The 18,700-nt window shown below is 39.8% G+C and overlaps 1 protein-coding gene across 1 annotated transcript; it reads right to left on the minus strand.

Moving 5' to 3' along the window:
- Positions 1-449: 449 nt before the first annotated feature.
- DEFB116 (defensin beta 116) lies at positions 450-5,707 on the minus strand. Its single transcript, XM_010811637.4, has 2 exons — positions 5,602-5,707; positions 450-774 (listed from the first exon to the last, which is right to left on the minus strand). Exons 1-2 carry the CDS (start codon positions 5,657-5,659, stop codon positions 530-532), a joined length of 303 nt encoding a protein of 100 aa, XP_010809939.1. The 5' UTR covers positions 5,660-5,707; the 3' UTR covers positions 450-529.
- Positions 5,708-18,700: the final 12,993 nt, after the last annotated feature.

The raw sequence follows: 18,700 nt of genomic DNA on the forward strand, positions 1-18,700 counted from the left end.
AAGCTTGCTTATTCCACTTTCCAACTGCTATACCACTTACAGAATTTTGTCCTAATTTGTTCAAAGGATTCCTACACTCAATTCTAACCATCCATTTGCCTGATTCTGGTTTTCCTGAAGACATCATGTAATACCAGACATAACAGGATATTCCTAAAGTGTTTACTCAGGGGACTCAGTGATCTCCCTTACATGCTCACTGGATCATCCAGACTCAATCCAGTTTTTATCGTCCCTCTTGCAATCTCTAGAACAAATCATAACCTTCCTCGTGGTACCAAAGAAGACCAGAAATGTGGTCCCCTCCCTTCTTCAATATCTACCGAGCTACCCTAGCATCCTATTTGCTTCTTGGGTCAGTGCGCTTTCCTACACTACATGTCTCCCCAGCCCCCAGCCTAACCTTCCCCTGTCCAATAATGACTGCTCACAGATGAAAGACACACGCATGAGAAGGAATGCATTTTTATGGGAAGCATGTTCCAGACGGGAGAAGAACTACCCCAGGAGGGGGTAAAGTTGGTGACATTCAAATCTGAGAATAGTTTGAAAGCGTTGTAACTGACAAACTGGGGTTGGAGTTAGACTCCTGCTTCACATTGTTTGCACTTTGCACTTTCACAAAAAATTTTAGGCAGCACTTTTCGTGATTTAGACAGGTTAAGTATTGAAGTTCATTTTTTCTGCAGGCATTTCGGCATGTGCCTTGGTGAAGCTGGCATGGATTCCAAGACTCTTCTTGGCTCTTGCCATAATAGGGTCTGAACAGGCCACCTGGGAAAAACACAGCCATATTAATTTCTATGCAGCAGTGGTAATAATAGGAGTAGAGAGGCGTAATTTAAAGACAAGACCTGCAAATATTAAGAGCATAGGATATGGAGTCAAAACCATCTCAGTTCAAATCTGGACTCTTTCATCGTGGCTTTTCATCCTCGAGCAAGGTTACCTCCATTTTTTGGCTCACGCTTGCATCATCTTCACAATGGGCATAGTAACAGAGCCAACTTCTTAATAATTTTATGATGAATAAATTAACATACATCATATGCTCAGAAAAGTATCAGGCACATAATAAGAAGGAATTAAACATTAGGTAGTGTGGTTGATATGAAAGTCTTTTCTTGAGGGTCCAGGATTTCAAGACTGCCACTGGGAGCATGTATTGGACATGTTTTCAAATGCTCATTTGGATGTATATTCCTCACATACAGGTCTCATCAGAGTTAACCAGCACCTACTTTGAGGCAAAGAACACTTATTTGAGCAGCTGCACACCTTTGTAGTCTGAAACATTTGAGCAAATATATACATGTCTCTCTTTGTACTTTGGCCCCACAGAAATAGATACTGTATGTACATGGGCAGCACACACAGAGGCACACTTGCACAATTCATTTTACTCACACATCCACATTCACACATAAATTGAGCATATATGTACACATGTATATGTACACGTGTGGATACACGTGAGCATCTATCACACACTTTGCACATATGGCTAAAGCCCATTTGTGAATAGTGATAGCTATGTATTAGTCATTGAGATATGTGCACGTGTATATAGGCTCTTCAGCTGAGAAAGTTCTTGACACTTTGTCAGCATTCTGTAAATATAAGTCATGAAGTGGTATTAGGGCTTCCCTGGTGGCTCACACAGTAAAGAATCCGCCCGCAATGTGGGAGACCTGGGTTCCATCCCTGGCTTGGGAAGAGCCCCTGGAGAAGGGAATGGCTACACACTTCAGTGTTCTTGCCTGGAGAATCCCATGGACTGTATAGCATGGGGTCACAAAGAGTCAGACCCAGCTGAGTGACTTTCAGAATTAGTTACCTGTTGGATCTCCCAAGGACAAAGGAACTGCTAGAAAGAATACTAACGATCACGATCATATATGTTCAGCATCTACAATATATCAAGCATTTTGCAAATCACATTTCACTGAACCCTCATCAAATCTTCTGTTATCGCCATCATTTATATGAAGACATTGAGGCTCAAAGAGACCATTGTTCTGTCCACATTTCCATAGCTTGTACTTCAATTTCGGGTCTACACAATAGACTATGCTCTTTCTTCTCTGTATCACATTCATGGTGTTAGTCGCTCAGTCATGTCCAACTCTTTACAACCCCATGGACTATAGCTTGCCAGGCTCCTCTATCCATGGAATTCTCCAGGCAAGAATACTAGAGTGAGTAGCCATTCCCTTCTCCAGGGGATCGTCCCAACTCAGGGATCAAACCTGGGTCTCCTGAATTGCAGGCAGATTCTTCACCACTGAGCCATCAGGGAAGCCTCCAATTTCTGGTCTACATGATAGACCATGCTCTTCCTTCTCTGTATTACATTGCCTCTTTTATAATAGGATTTCTAGGACAGGGTAGCATCTTCCTGCATGACATCTGCAGGCAGAAGGCCTTCCACAGCTTTCAACAGATAGTTCAAAATCCATAGCTTAGCATTCAAGGACTTTTGCAACCATTCACCTATCCTCTTCTACATCAGCTTATCAGCACTCACTGTGCACCAAGGCACTCATTCAGTGCTATGTATGCAGAGGTCCAATGCCCACCCACATTAATAAAAATCAGGAAAAGCAAGTTTGATGTTATTTCCTGCAAAGAAAAGTTTCTTATTAATTTTTTGACAAGAAAAAGTAAAATTTTCCAGGTATAGGTGATGTAAGAGAATGGAAGGGGAAGGAATGAAGAAAAATGCCTCAGTGGCAGATTTCCCATAGCACTGGGGTGCTGGCATATGTATAAACTGCACCAGAAATGGGCACTTTAACCCAGAGAAGGCACTCAGTTGCTGCTACGTCAGCCAGCTTGCTGGTTAACCAAAGGAAGGAGATAAAAAATGGCCCCCCTTCATCCATGCTCCAGCATTATGGTACCAATGTATTTCCTACAGTGGCCCTCACACTCATCATGAAATCTCTCTTTTGGCACATCCTACTTATAGGAGGAAAGGTGCTTTGGGGGTTCTTTCCAGTTACATCTACCCTCTTTTGTCCAACATCTGAACTGGAGGACTTCCTGCTTCTCCCAAATCCATTGGATAGAAGGCAAGACACTCAAGATCTTCTCTTTCTAGTCACCAGAGTGGATAGGGACATAGATATCAAGAGGATCAGGCAAGCCGATGTTTCCTATGAAAATCAGGTCAAGGCAGCCCCAGGAGAATTCTACTTGTTGTTCAGTCACTCAGTTGTGTCTGACTCTTTGTGACCCCATGGACTGCAGCACACCAGGCTTCTCTGTTCTTCACTTTCTCCTGGAGCTTGCACAAACTCAAGTCCATTATAGCTTCTCACTCCTTCAGCTGTTCTGACTCTGTATTGCCCTGAAGCATAATAACACTCACGTCAAGTTAATGTCACTGTTGATGATCCTTCCATCTTCAAATTGAAGTCAGAAGAGACTTGGTCTTAAATGCCAGCATTGTCCCTGATCTCTGGATCTCTAGCCTGAGTCTCCCCATGAAAGAAATGGGAACAGAAGAGTTTGCACCTGATCAAGAAATTTCAACTGCGTTTGTGCAGAAGGAGGTTAATTAGATGTGTCATACTTTGTAATAACCTAGAGTTTCCCAGAAAACACTCTTCAGGGCTCTTCCTTAAGTGAGGGACACAACCCTGCTGACCTCACATTCACCCATAGATGTTGCCCAGCTCATTTTCCTACACTGGACTTGTTTTAAGAGCAAGTTAAATATTATAAATTTAAAAAACACCACTTATGTTCCTAACTCTTCTGAAGAACTCCATCCGGAGTTAAAATCAATATGATAAATGATTTCTCTGCCGTGTGTGCTCCCTAAACATCCCTCTTCCATCCATCTTCTAATGTTCTTCCTACTAATACATATTTTTTAGACATAAGTCATTTATATGTCCATTCACTAAGTAAACATTCATCAGGATCTACTCTGTACAAAGCACTCAGATAAATACCAATAATACAGAATTTTAAAACAGAGTCCTAGCTTTCACAAAGTTCAGTTTCAGATGCATATGTTTGGGGGTGATGAAAGGAAAACATGACTTTGATTATTCCAGAAAAGTTTGTACAGAACTGTTCCTGCCCATTAATTCTGCCAGGTGAAAGTTTTAAACAGTTAAAGAAACAACGCTATGTACAACTTTTGAAGCATAGAGTCCTGTCTTCCAGGCTGTCTTCCTTCCTTCCTTTTTTGTTGCTTTTTTGGGGGCAAACCCACCTGTGGTTTCTGCTATTACAACATGGAAACTGAGCTTTAACAAACATGAGAAGAAGTGTATTTCAAGTAGGTAGGATGAAACAGGACGGGAACAAGGGGTAGGTAAGTGAGAAACAGGAAAAATAGGGGGAAGGGAAGGAGAAGGGGGAAAGAAAAAGGAGAGGGAGGAAAAGAGGAAGAGGAGAAAACACTAAGCACATTGACTCTGAATTCAATCCCAAGAAACGAGAGACAGCCTTGGTATTCTATAGGGTTGGGTTGAGACTACTGCTTTGTCTCTCTGTACCGTCCAAAGTTTTACGGGAGAGCCTTGAAGACATTCCAGCCTCCTGATTTCATTTATCCCCTCACTGCCTACAGTTATATCTACTGTTCTTCAGTGCCCCTGAAAAATCATAAGCAAGAAACTTTTTAAAAAAGAGTTTGAAAATATTACTGCCTATTTTCCATCCAGCATCTGTCCTCCCCATTTAAACAGATGCAGCTCTGCTGTGATAAATTTGACTGTCTTACTCAACTTTATTCATTGCCAAATTCAGGCTAAGCCAACCTCTTCCTAGATAAAGCCTGCATACACTCTGCTTGAATAACACACCTACATGAACCAAACACTTACCTAAAACTCCCAGCCCTGTCTCTTCTGAATACTGATCTAAGGTTCAGTTATAAAACTTAACACACACACACACACACAAAAAACTTAACACAAACATAACACTGGCCAAGCCATTCAACCCCAATTCACAGTGTCAATCCAAAATATAGCTCAACTATGAACTTCACTCTACCCTAGCTCCCAGTTCTACCCAACTTCATCCCAGCTCAAAAAAAAAAAAAAATTAATAATAATAATAAAACCACAAAAAACCACCATTCCTTCTCCAGCCTACAGCAAAATATTAGTCCAGCCCAATTCACTTATAGAATTTATAGAATTGCTCACCCCCTGCTGATCCCCACTTATTTTTTCAACATTCCTCTATCTCTAAGGTCACATACTATCCCCACTACAATGCACTCTCCAAACTCCAAATTATCATTGATTCCTCCTATAGCTCCCCAACTTGGATCTAATCTCTCACACTAAATCCATGAATCAAACTTCCATCCCAATTACAGCATTATCTGAAATGCTTTGTTTGACACTTCACTATCCCAGGAACAACAAGAACAACAATCTTAAATTTGTTTTGGCAGAACAAAACCAGGGTGATCTTGACATGAGATGAATCTTGGGAGTAACATTCTAAACCTGAGACCAGAAAAGGCTTTAGGTAGTGCCTATTATATGTGAGTAGGAGTCATCTCAGAAGTTACCAAGAAACCAACAGCACAAGCAAGACCCCAGAACCTTTGAGAGAGGTCTGAGTTACCTGGAGTCTTATGAACCAAGATCAGAAGGATGGAAATGGTCATTAAACAAGGCTTCATGACTGATATATCCAGAGAGAATGGAGGGTTGTGTTGCAGGGGACTGAATAGATATCATTGCAGTAGGACAAGGCCCTCCCTTTATTAGTTTTGGAAATGAGCCAGGTTTGTGTTCAGTGAAGTAAAAGAGATGAGACATACCTGGGGTTAGCCAGGCAGAAGGATCACACATATCCCATGTCTAGGCTGAGCACTCTGTGTAAATGTGGAAGATTTGCCAGCAGCACCCATGTCAAATTGGGATTTCCTTTCCAGTCAGAAAAAATAAAGGCAAATGAGAACCAGCTGGCATTTTGTGTGAGATAAATTAAAATGAATGAATGAGTCAATTAAACAAGCAATCAATGAGAAAATTGACACATCACTCTAAGAAATAAAGATTCCTTTTTTAAACATATGTCTTTATTTTATTAATAGTAGTATGTCCCCCTCTATCAGTTATACTTACTGTATACCCAATCCTATACTAGGCATCATGGAAGAAGGAAGGAAAATGAAGAAAGAAAAGATAGAGAGGAAAAATTGAACGGGAAGTATACATGGATGAAGAAAGGAAGAGAAATCAGGCAAAAATAATGAGGCATATTTACCATGAATCTACCATGTGCCAGTTTCTATACAAAATACCATGGTATAGACATGAACACTTACTACAACACTATGAAGTTAGATAGCATTTTCCACTTCACAGATGAGGACAAGAAAATTTGAAAAGATGTTGTAAGATCCCAAGACCTCATATCTAAAACAGCATAGAGTCTAGAAACAATATCTGCTTTTGAAATTCTGAATCTGTGAGTGGAAGGGCAGAAAATGAGAAATAAAGCAAAAGCACATGCAAGTTGCTAAAAACAGACTAATCGCTGTTTTAGACAATACAAATTTAGTTTGAGGAATTCAACGCTCTTCCCTTGAGAAATGGGAACGAAAGGATTTTCTAGAGGAGGTCACGTTGACTTTTTACTCCAATATGTCATGTGGAAGATGAATGGATAAAGTCTAGTGTTTTGAACAAAAGCTTAGAAATAAGGGAAAATGTTCTTTGAAAAGCCTAGGATAGGATTTCCACAGCTTGACATGAAAAGGCAAATGAAACTGGACTAACCCTCCCAAAAGCAAATGGAATTGTAGTACTCTTCCCACTGTAAGCAATTATTACACAGGAAAAAATATAGAAAGAATAACTGTGCTTCATTGAATTAAAGACAGAGCAGAAATGAAAAAGCAACCTACGAAATGTGAGGAAATATTTTCCAACCATGTATCTAATAAAATTTAATATGCAAAACATATAAGGAATTCAATAGCAATAAAATAATCCAATTTTTTAGATGGACAAAGGACCTGAATAGACATTTTCCCAAAGAAAATTTTCAAATGGCCAACAGGTACGTGAAAAGGTGCTCAGAGTTACTAATGATCAGGAAATGCAAATCAAAACTCCAATAAGATATCACCTCACACCTGTGAGAATGGCTATTATTAAAAAGATAAAACAAGTGCTGTCTAGGATGTGAAGTAAAGGGAACCCTTGTTCACTGCTAGTGGGAATATAAATTGCTTTAGACACTGTGAAAAACAATATGGAAATTCCTTTAAAAAATTAAAAATAGTGGACTTTCAATGGCAAAGGAACAAGAGACAGAGAGGACCTTCCCCTACATCAAAATTCATCTTGCATGTGGAACAAATTCTACAGGACACCTTCTGAATGCTGACAGAAGACCCCAGACTTCCAAAAAGACAAGCCAATCTCTTCAGAATGAGGAAGGGCAAAAGATAATGATAAAAAAAGAGACAGAGGATACGTGACCCATGAAGTTCCAGGTGTTCAAGCTGGATTTAGAAAAGGCAGAGGAACCAGAGATCAACTTGCCAGCATCCGCTGGATCATCAAAAAAGCAAGAGAATACCAAAAAAACATCTACTTCTGCTTTATAGATTATACCAAAGCCTTTGACTGTGTAGATCACAACAAACCGTGGAAAATTCTTGAAGAGATAGGAATACCAGACTGCCTTACCTGCCTCCTGAGAAATCTGTATGCAGGTCAAGAAGCAACAGTTAGAACTGGACACGGCACAACAAACTGGTTCCCAATCAGGAAAGGAGTATATCAAGGCTGTATATTGTCACCCTGCTTATTTAACTTCTATACAGAGTACATCATGTGAAATGCTGGGCTGAATGAAGCACAAGCTGGAATCATAATTGCTGGGAGAAATATCAATAACCTCAGACATGCAGATGACAACACCCTATGGCAGAAAGCAAAGAACTAAAGAGCCTCTTGATGAAAGTGAAAAGAGAGTGGAAAAGCTGGCTTAAAACTCAGCATTCATAAAACAAAGATCATAGCATCCAGTCCCATCACTTCATGGGAAATAGATGGGGAAACAATTGAAACAGTGACAGACTTTATTTTGGGGGGCTCCAAAATCACTGCAGATGGTGACTGCAACCATGAAATTAAAAGGCGCTTGCTCCTTGGAAGAAAAGCTCTGACCAACCTAGACAGCATATTGAAAAGCAGAGACATTATTTTGCTGACAAAGGCCCATCTAGTCAAAGCTATGGTTTTTCCAATAGTCGTGTATGGATGTGAGAGTTGGGCCATAAAGAAGGCTGAGTGCTGAAGAATTGATGCTTTTGAACTGTGGTGTTGGAGAAGACTCTTGAGAGTCTCTTGGACTGCAACGAGATCCAACTAGTCAATCTTAAAGGAAATCAGTCCTCAATATTCATTGAAAAGACTGATGCTGAAGCTGAAACTCCAATACTTTGGCCACCTGATGCGAAGAACTCACTCACTGGAAAAAAGACCCTGATGCTGGGAAAGATTGAAGGCGGGAGGAGAAGGGGACGACAGAATATGAAATGGTTGGATGGCATCACCAACTCAATGGACATGAGTTTGAGTAAACTCTGGGAGTTGGTGATGCCTGGCAGGCTGCAGTCAATGGGGTCGCAAAGAGTTGGACGTGACTGAGCGACTGAACTGAACTCAACCTGCACCCAGAGCGGGATTTGAGAGGGAGGAAAAGTTTTGGTACACTCAGAAACCCCCTCAGGGGAGGGGACAGGGGAGAGCATCGGAACCTCAGAGGGGAGCACAGCAACAAGTGTTCAGAAGGCAGAAAGTGAAAGTCACTTAGTCGTGTCCGACTCTTTGCGATCCTATGGACTATACAGTCCATGGAATTCTTCAGGCCAGAATACTGGAGTGGGTAGCCTTTCCCTTCTCCAGGGGATCTTCCCAATCCAAGGATCGAACCGAGGTCTCCTGCTTTACAGGCGGATTCTATACCAGCTGAGCCAAAAGGGAAGCTGCTCAGAAGGCAAAATGGAGAGAATTCACCATAGAGTCACTACCAAATAGCACTTCAGTCTAGAAGCAGCTTACATGGCCACACCACCGCAGAGAGTGGGGACAGTGTGCTAAGGCTCAGGCTTCAGGGATCGGACCCCAGGGAAAGGACCTGGTTGACTGCCCTGAAGATGCTCTGAGGCGGCTAGTAGGACACAGCTGAGGGAGTACAGGGAAGCCTGGGCCTCCCTTAGAAGCAATAGATCCTTGCCATAGGAATGCTCTAACTCTGAGTGCTTGCAGAACCTGGGACCCTGCCTTGGCTGACGGCCTTAGGGGGATGAGTCAGCTGTGGTCTGCAGCTCCAGAGGTAGAAAAGCCATGGAAGTGCCAGAGGTGAGGACACGAGGCTGCTACAGCCTCAACCCCAGGGGCCACAGTTGTCACCAAGCTGTGAGCAGGCACGTGTCACTGCTCACATCTTCCTGGGAGCCTGAGCAGCCTGGTTCTGCCAAGGGACTCACAACCCAGGGTCAACTCCCCTGGGGAAGCTGGCCACCCGCCTCAGACTGTGGCGACCTCCCTCCCACAGGTCTCAGCCACAGCAGGCACTCTCCCCACACACCCCAACTGTGTCTGCTGTACCCCTCCCTCTCCTCACCCCAACTAAGCAAGTGACACTGGAGGGCGGCCTAGAAGCAGAGGCACAGCCAGAACCAACGTAGAGCACCAGGGGATGTGTGACCAAAGGAGAGAAGGGGAAATCACTCCTGAGTTGCAGGTGCAGTGGTTAAATCCCTGCAGCTAGCCTGAGACTGGGTTTTAAGGGCAACTGCAGACTTTGGGAGGGCTTCCCAGGTGGCGCTAGTGGTAAAGAACCTGCCTGCCAACGATCCCTGGGTCAGGAAGATCCCCAGGGGGAGGAAATGGCAACCCACTCCAATATTCTTGCTTGGAGAATTTCATGGACAGACAAGCCTGGCGGGCTACAGTCTATAGAGTTGCGAAGAGTTGGACATGACTGAGCGACTTGAGCATGCACATACTTACGAGTGGGATTGCTGGATCATATAGTAACTCTATTTTTCATTTTTTAAGGAAACTCCATGCTGTTATTCATAGTGGCTACACCAACTTACACTCCCACCAACAGTGTAGGAGGTTTCCCTTCCTTTTTGTCCACACCCTCTCCAGCATTTATTGTTGCTAGACTTTTTCAAGACAGCCATTCTGACTAGCATGAGGTTTTGACGTGCATTTCTTTAATAATTAGCAATGCTGGAGCATCTTTTCCCCGGCCTGTGGGCCATCTCTATGTCTTTTTTGGAAGAAACATCTATCTAGGGTTTCTGTTTCTTTTTTCTTTTTTTAGTTTAGCTGCATCGGGTCTAGGTTGCCACACACGGGATCTCCCTTGCATCATGCCAGGTCTCCTGATGTGGCACACAGGTACTTTAGTTGTTGCCTGTATGCTCAGTAGTTCTGGTGAATGGGCTTAATTTCTCTGCAGCATGTGGGATTTTAGTTCTCCAACAAGGGATGGAACCCACGTTCCCTGCATTGAAAGGTGGATACTTTACCAGTGGACCAACCACCAAGGAAGTCCTTTCTGTTTGTTGACTGAGTTGTTTGTTTTTTTTATATTGAGCTGTATGAGCTGTTTGCATATTTTGGAAATTAAGCCCTTGTCAGTCACATTCTTTGCAAATATTTTTCCCCATTCCACAGGTTGTCTTTTCATTTTTTTAAAAAAATGTTTTCCTAATCCCACTGCTGGGCATTCACACTGAGGAAACCAGAAGGGAAAGAGACACGTGTACCCCAATGTTCATCGCAGCACTGTTTATAATAGCCAGGACATGGAAGCAACCTAGATGTCCATCAGCAGATGAATGGATAAGAAAGCTGTGGTACATATACACAATGGAGTATTACTCAGCCATTAAAAAGAATACATTTGAATCAGTTCTAATGAGGTGGATGAAACTGGAGCCTATTATACAGAGTGAAGTAAGCCAGAAGGAAAAACACCAATACAGTATACTAACGCATATATATGGAATTTAGAAAGAGGGTAACAATAACCCTGTGTATAAGACAGCAAAAGAGACACTGATGTATAGAACAGTCTTATGGACTCTGTGGGAGAGGGAGAGGGTGGGAAGATTTGGGAGAATGGCATTGAAACATGTAAAATATCATGTATGAAACAAGATGCCAGTCCAGGTTTGATGCACGATACTGGATGCTTGGGGCTAGTGCACTGGGATGACCCAGAGGGATGGTATGGGGAGGGAGGAGGGAGGAGGGTTCGGGATGGGGAACACATGTATACCTGTGGTGGATTCATTTCGATATTTGGCAAAACTAATACAATTATGTAAAGTTTAAAAATAAAATAAAATTTAAAAAATAATAAAAAATAAAAAAATGTTTTCCTTTGCTGTGCAAAGGCTTTTTCTAAGTTTGATTAGGTCCCATTTGTTTAGTTTTGCTTGTATTTCTTTTGCCTTGTGAGACTGACCTAGGAAAACATTGCTATGATTTATGTCAGAGGATATTTTGCCTATGTTTCCTTTTGAAAGTTTTATGGAGTCATGATTTATGTTGGGTTGGCCAAAAAGCTGGTTCAAGTAACTTTTTGTTTAAGTCTTTAAGCCATTTTGAGTTTATTTTTTGTATGGTGTAAGAGAGTGTTCTAACTTCATTGATTTACATGCAGCTGTCCAACTTTCCCAACTACACTTGCTGAAGAGACTCTTTTTTTTCCTTGTATATTCTTAACTCCTTCGTCAAAGATCAATTGACTGTAGGTGTGTGGGTTTATTTCTAGGCTCTCTGTTCTGTTTCATTGATCCATATGTCTGTTTTTGTGCCAATACTATGCTGTTCTGATTACTAGGGGTAACTTTTTTGAATCCAGCTGTTCAATTGCCAGATCCTAAACAAGCAGTAAACATGACTGCCTTCCAGTTCTAAAAGATACTCAGCCTCAGTCTGCTAAATCTGATACTTGTATTCCCAAGGCTGACTTAATATAGTTCATTAATGGATCTTGTATGAGAGAAACACAGGGAAATATAAAAGCATTTATGCAATAGTCAGTCCTCATGAGGTTTTAGAGGCTTATGTTCTCACCAACATAAAATCAGCCAAGCAGCAGCACTCATGGCTATTACGTGAACTTTTGAATTAGCCTCCAGTCTTAAAGTGAGTATTTATCCTGACTGCCAATAGGAGTGAGGGTCCTGAATACTAAAGACCAAATTTAGAAAAATGGAGACTATCTAACGTCAATAAGAACTATAGTATCACATAGGAATTGACTGCTGATTTATTAGTCATTGATATTTCCCATTCAGATTTACATAGTTCATTGCAGACTCATATAGGACTAGATAAAATATCTAAAGGAAATGAATTTGCACCAAAATGTCTAAGGTTTGGACTGAGGAAACTGCAGTTCCATTACTTCTATCCAGGGACTCATATTCACAGTTTAAGAATTACATAATTAACTCCTCCCAAATTGGAAAGTTGGAATTCAAGGGGAACTAAAAAGAGCATAGGAATGTAGGATTTACCCGTTGGCATTATTTCCCTGTGCCCCAAGTGTATGCATCCATGGCTTTTCATGTAACCTAAGCAGCAATATCTTTTAAGTGAAATGAATATAATGAAAATCTTGGAATCATACCACTTCTATATAAGGACCAAATGTTTCAGTAAATAATATAAAGATGTGCTGATTGTTAGAAATTAAAAAAAAAATTTTTTCTTTACAGGGAATACTGAGGCCCACATCACCTCAGACCTGATAGCAAATGAACATTGTCGAGCTTTTGCCATCAGAGGGTAAGAAATACTATTCAGTAATAGAATGCGTGGTATCTAGATGATGAGAAGTGTTCCCATTGGCTAAAGCAGATCCTCAAATGGTGATCAAAGCCCTACTGAATTATACCATCCCAGTCCTTGGAATTCCTGAACATCTAGAATCTGAGACAAGGTTTGTTTCAATGGTAAATCGGGGACTCTATAACACTTTACAGATACCAGTGCTTATCATACTCCTTATTATTCCCAGTTTCCTGAACAAGTAAAATGAATTTTACCCTAAAGAATTCTTTGGCTAAATTGCACAACTTGCTTAAGATGACCATCAGACTTATTTTGGTTCAATGAAAATTAATTTCCTTTAGCTAGCATGGTATTTAAGCCCTTATCTGATAACAATGGTAAACACCCCTGATCAGAGACATAATGGGTTTGCTTGCTTCCTTAGGCTCATTCTGCCATCATGTGGCCAGATGATGGAAGGATCCCCCTGAGAAAGTGTCATCAACATAAGCCAGGAGATAACGCGTGCATAAAGTGTTCTAGTGGCAGGCTAGATTGTCATTTATGCTGGGGAGTATAATGACACCCCACCAGGTATTGCTGATAGCTCACACTGTCAAAGTGAAGAAGAAGCACAGTTGAATACATGCTTCCTATGTGAGACCAGCACCCAAGACTGAATGGCTTGTAACTCTCATTACATACCAAGGTTATATTCTCCAGCAGTAATTTATCATAATATACAAGATGAAGGAAAAAAGTCTCTAAAGGACTTATGGTAAAAGAGACAGGTTAGTGTTACTTTCTTTTTAGTTATCTTTTATAATTTTAATATTTTATTTTGTACCAGTTAAACTTGAAGCTTATAGTTTTATTCCTCCTTCTTTTAAAAATAAGCAGCTCAACATCATGAAACTTTGTACTAACTACAATTGTCCCAAATATGAAGTAAAAGCTCAACAAATCATTTGTCTGTAACACTTCAGACCTACGAACTGGGTGGTTGAAATGTAAAGGAAATGGAAAATTTCAAATTTTCCACAGACTGAAATCAATATTACTCAAATAATAAATAATTTAATGTTAAGCATCACCTCCTATCGTATTACTAAATATACCAACTAGGAGGAATTGATTATAATTATACTCAAATTATATTCCCCCTGATAAAGTGTCATCAATATAAGCCAGGACTCCCACTGCTCATCTTTCATAGCCACTGAGGCCTGGTTTATATGAGAAAATAATTTTAAAAAGATCGGAATTTGTGAAATGCCGGGCTGGATGAATCACAAGCTGGATGTTAATGGAGATATTTGGGAAGGTGAGATTGAAGACTAGTTAACTCCAACTGCTTAAGATGTGGAAATGGAGTAGTGCATACAGATGTTGAATTATAATTCTGTATACCTGAAACTTATATAACAATTTTAAAAATATGTGCAAGTAAAATGATTTGCCTTAATTTTTTGTCAGGCACACAAAGCAACTTTGCAGGATATTAAGGTGGCATTTATTCACTCTTCAGATGTAGATTATATGAAAGAAGTAGGTTTATATTTTCATGCATCACTACTAATTGACACATTCATACATTTTTCAATGTAACATAATTGAGAAATTTATAAGACAAAAAAATTTCAGAAAATGAAAACTAGATGTTATACTTAAATATTAAAACATGTCTGAAGCTCTGAGTAGTTAAAAATTATATATTTTCCCCAAAGCTTTGATTAAAGGGAGAATTCAGAGCTAAATTTACAGACTATTTTATCTCTGAGAACATCCCTCTAAGATATTCTGTGGGATCCCCACTAGTACTACTCCTCAAAGCTGAGGTAGGTAGAAGCCTTACTAGAATGGTACTGAGAGCCTGATGTCGTCTACTCCATGTTATAGTTCTTCCAATCTAAATTTCCGCTAAGGTAGTTCTCTTTGGAGGGTTCCCTCTATAACTGATTGGATAACTTGGTGTCATTTTGACCTGCTGCTTTTCAGAATAGAATTTTATAGATAATTAAAAATTTTTTATTACCACAAAAATTGTGGGTTACTTGATATTTATTAATGGTGTATAGTCCACTGGTTTTGAGTCTAGGATATAATGATACTGACTCGGAAGAATTTTACCCTATTCAACTTTCCTGAGCAGGAAATATATATATGTAAAATTTATATATCATTACCAACAAGAAGGTAGGGTTGATAATGATATATAAATTTTACACACACATATATATATATATATATATTTTTTTTTTTTTTGGTCTGTGCCAATCTTAGTTGCAGTATGCCGGATCTTTCAGCTGTGGCATGCAGGATCTAGTACCCAGACCAGGGATTGAACCCCAGCTCCTTGCATTGGAAGCACGGAGTCCTAGCCACTGAACCATCAAGGAATTTCCTGTAACAATAATTCTAATATTAACTCTATCAACTCATATTTTTAATTCCTCTACTAGAATAAGAGAAAGCTTAATATATTCTCAAGCTGAATAAGCTGAACATTCTTTAATTATTTGTTTTTTGAACCTATTCCCACCATTGTAGTTCTAGTTCTAACTTTCTCAGTTCTTTCTAAAGGTCTTCTCTAATGAGCTATGGGGGTTGGTTTCCTATTGTTTTTTGCAACAGAGGGTTTTGAGGTATAACTTTGGCTTTATATCTAGATCTCTTTTGCTGGGTTTTGTTGGCATTTTGAAAAACTATCTTTCCTTATGATTTGATGAGTGGCTTGGTTGAAAGACTTTTTGAAAAAGAAGAGAAGGAAATTCAGCTCTGGTCATAAAATCATTATTTTTTCTTCCCTTGTGATTTAGAATTGGAGAATTATTTTTAATTTTTTTGCATATGTGTCCAAAGAGTCTGCAAGAATTGTTTCTGCGTTGTTAATAAGGATGCTTAATCTTAGAAATAAAAATGAAAGTGAAGTGAAAGTGTTAGTTGCCCAGTCGTGTCTTGACTCTTTGTGACCTCATGGATAGTAGCCTGCCAGGCTCTACTGTCTGTGGAATTCTCCAGGCACGAATACTGGAGTGGATAGCCATTCCCTTCTCCCAACCCAGGGGTCAAACCTGGGTCTCCTGCATTGCAGGCAGATACTTTACCAACCAAGCCACCAGGGAAGAGCCAGAAATAAAAATAGTTTTTAAAATTGTCTTACTTAACAGTGTGGGGAATCTAGTCAATAACTCTGTGGTATGATGACAGTGCAACTAGACTTCTCTTGGTGGTCATTTTGAACCATATGTAAATACCAAATCACTATGTTGTGTCACAGGAAATAACATAAGGTTGTGGGTCACATACTTCAAAAGGAAATTCCTAGAAAAAGAAAAAAATGGTCTTACTTAAAAAAGAGTAGATGCAATCTTCACTCTGTAGAAACCACCAGACATCTCTCTCTCTTCTCTATGTTAGTAAGAGGAGTGAAGAGGAAGAAGGACACTGATAACAGATTGTAGTTATCAAATCTCCCCCTGGGTGAGATTTGGAGAAAGATACAGTGAGATTGTGGCACTAAAACAGAGAGGCATGATCAACATTTTTTGATCATGAGTTATTTCTGGGGGTCACCAGGAGGCCAGCAGCTGAGCAAGCTGCATTTCAGGGTTACTCTAGAGATTTGTCCATCCAAACTTGTAAGTAGAGGATCTCTGGTACAAAAGCACTCATTATCCATCTGTGGGTAAGATCAAAGAGAAACATTATTCCTCCTCTTTCCTGTTTTGTTTGGCTTAAGCAAACTCGTTTTCTCTATTAAATTAGGAGAATTGCAGAAACTACTATGAGGAATATGTGAATGCTACATACTCACTTTGCATTTGATTCATTAACTAGTTTGGGTATTGAGCATCTCTGTGTGCCTAGCAGGATAGGTAAGGCCAGACAGAGATAGAGCCTAAGTGCTATTAAATATAGGTTGGTAAGCAGTTGGAAGCATGAATTGTGGAAGACTTTAAACCCAGGTGGCACTAATGGTAAAGACCTGCCTGCCAATCCAGGAGACACAAGAGACGTGGACAAAAAGTCCATGCTCTTTCCACTGAACCGCTTTTCCCCTCAGTGTTGGGACTTTGTATTGTTTATGCCTAAAATCCAAATTCTTTAATCTGATATTTAAAGTGAGTGAGCTAAGTTGCTTCAGATGCGTCTGACTCTTTGTGACCCTATGGAGTGTGGCCAGCCAGATCCTCTGTCCATGGAATACTCCAGACAAGAATACTCGAGTGGGTTGCCATGCCCTCCTCCAGGGGATCTTCCTGTGCCAGGGATCAAACCTGTGTCTCTTACATCTCCTGCATTGGCAGGCAGGTTCTTTAACACTAGCACCACCTGGGAACCCCTTATATTGCTGTACTTATTGTTAAATATTTATAGTATCACACCTTGGTATAGATATTGATAATACCTATGATACAATGCAAAGAAGGAGAATATAGATATATGTGTATCATATAGCTCATAAATATGTTACATGTGTAAACCATGTGTGCTGAAGAGACAATATTCGTAAGGAAAAATCCCCGTCTTCCCTCGTCTTTCTCAAACTTGACTTAGCTAATCATGAATCTGTACTATTCCAAAACAAATCTTAGAGAAAACTTCTTGAGCTTGCCCAGAAAAACTAACTCGAATTTTTACTAGAAATGTATTGAATTCATAGAATATTTGGGAGAGATGGACATTTTGTGTCATCTTATCCAGGAACACAGGTGTCTCATCGTCTGTTTCCTGTATTAGTATTTTAAAGTTTTCCCCATGCAAGTCTTACATATGTATAATCAAAATAAAGTTGATAGACTTTACACTTTTGCTGCTATTGAAAATTATGTCTATTTTACATTGTATTTTCCACTTGATCATTGGTAACATGGAGAAATGCTGTTGATTTTTGTAAGTTGATTTTATGTCTAGCAAGCCTACTAATCTCTTTTTTGAGTTCTATTAGTTTGTCTTTTGATTCTATGGTTTTTCCAGGTTAAATGATTGTATCATCCACAAGTAATGACAATTTTTATCTCCACCTTTTCAGTCCTTGCACATGTTTCTTATTTTTTAACTAATTAATTTATATTAATAGGAGGATAATTAGTTTACAATATTGTGATGGTTTTTTTCCCCAACAGCATGAGCCAGACCTTCCACTGTTACAATGTTTTCAATGTTAGTAGGAATCCTTGTTTCCTTCCAATTTTAAAGAGAAAGTATCTAAAAGTTCCCTGAGTAAATAACAACAATTTGTCCCAAGAATTTGGCATATAATCTTTAATGCATTTAGTAAGTCCCCTTCTCCTCCCAATTTCTTAAGATATTCTACTACAATCGGTTTTAGAAATTTATAAAACACTTTATTCTGGATCATTGAATGTGATCATATAGTCCTTCTGCTTTTATCTATTAACATAAAGAATTACATTGCTAGACTTTCTGATTAACATATCATCCTCACATTTTTAGATATACCCTAATTGTTCATGAAGCAACAGTTAGAACTGGACATGAAACAACAGATTGGTTCCAAATAGGAAAAGGAGTACGTCAAGGCTGTATATTGTCACCCTGCTTATTTAACTTATATGCAGAGTACATCATGAGAAACGCTGGGGTGGATGAAGCACAAGCTGGAATCAAGATTGCCTGGATAAATATCAATAACCTCAGATATGCAGATGACACTACCCTTATGGCAGAAAATGAAGAAGAACTAAAGAGCTTCTTGATGAAAGTGAAAGAGGAGAGTGGAAAAAGTTGGCTTAAAGCTCAACATTCAGAAAACGAAGATCATGGCATCTGGTCCCATCACTTCATGGCAAATAGATGGGGAAACAATGGAAACAGAGGCTGAATTTATTTTGGGGGGCTCCAAAATCACTGCAGATGGTGACTGCAAC

The sequence above is a fragment of the Bos taurus genome, chromosome 13 (assembly GCF_002263795.3).
Source record: "Bos taurus isolate L1 Dominette 01449 registration number 42190680 breed Hereford chromosome 13, ARS-UCD2.0, whole genome shotgun sequence".
NCBI lineage: Eukaryota > Metazoa > Chordata > Mammalia > Artiodactyla > Bovidae > Bos > Bos taurus.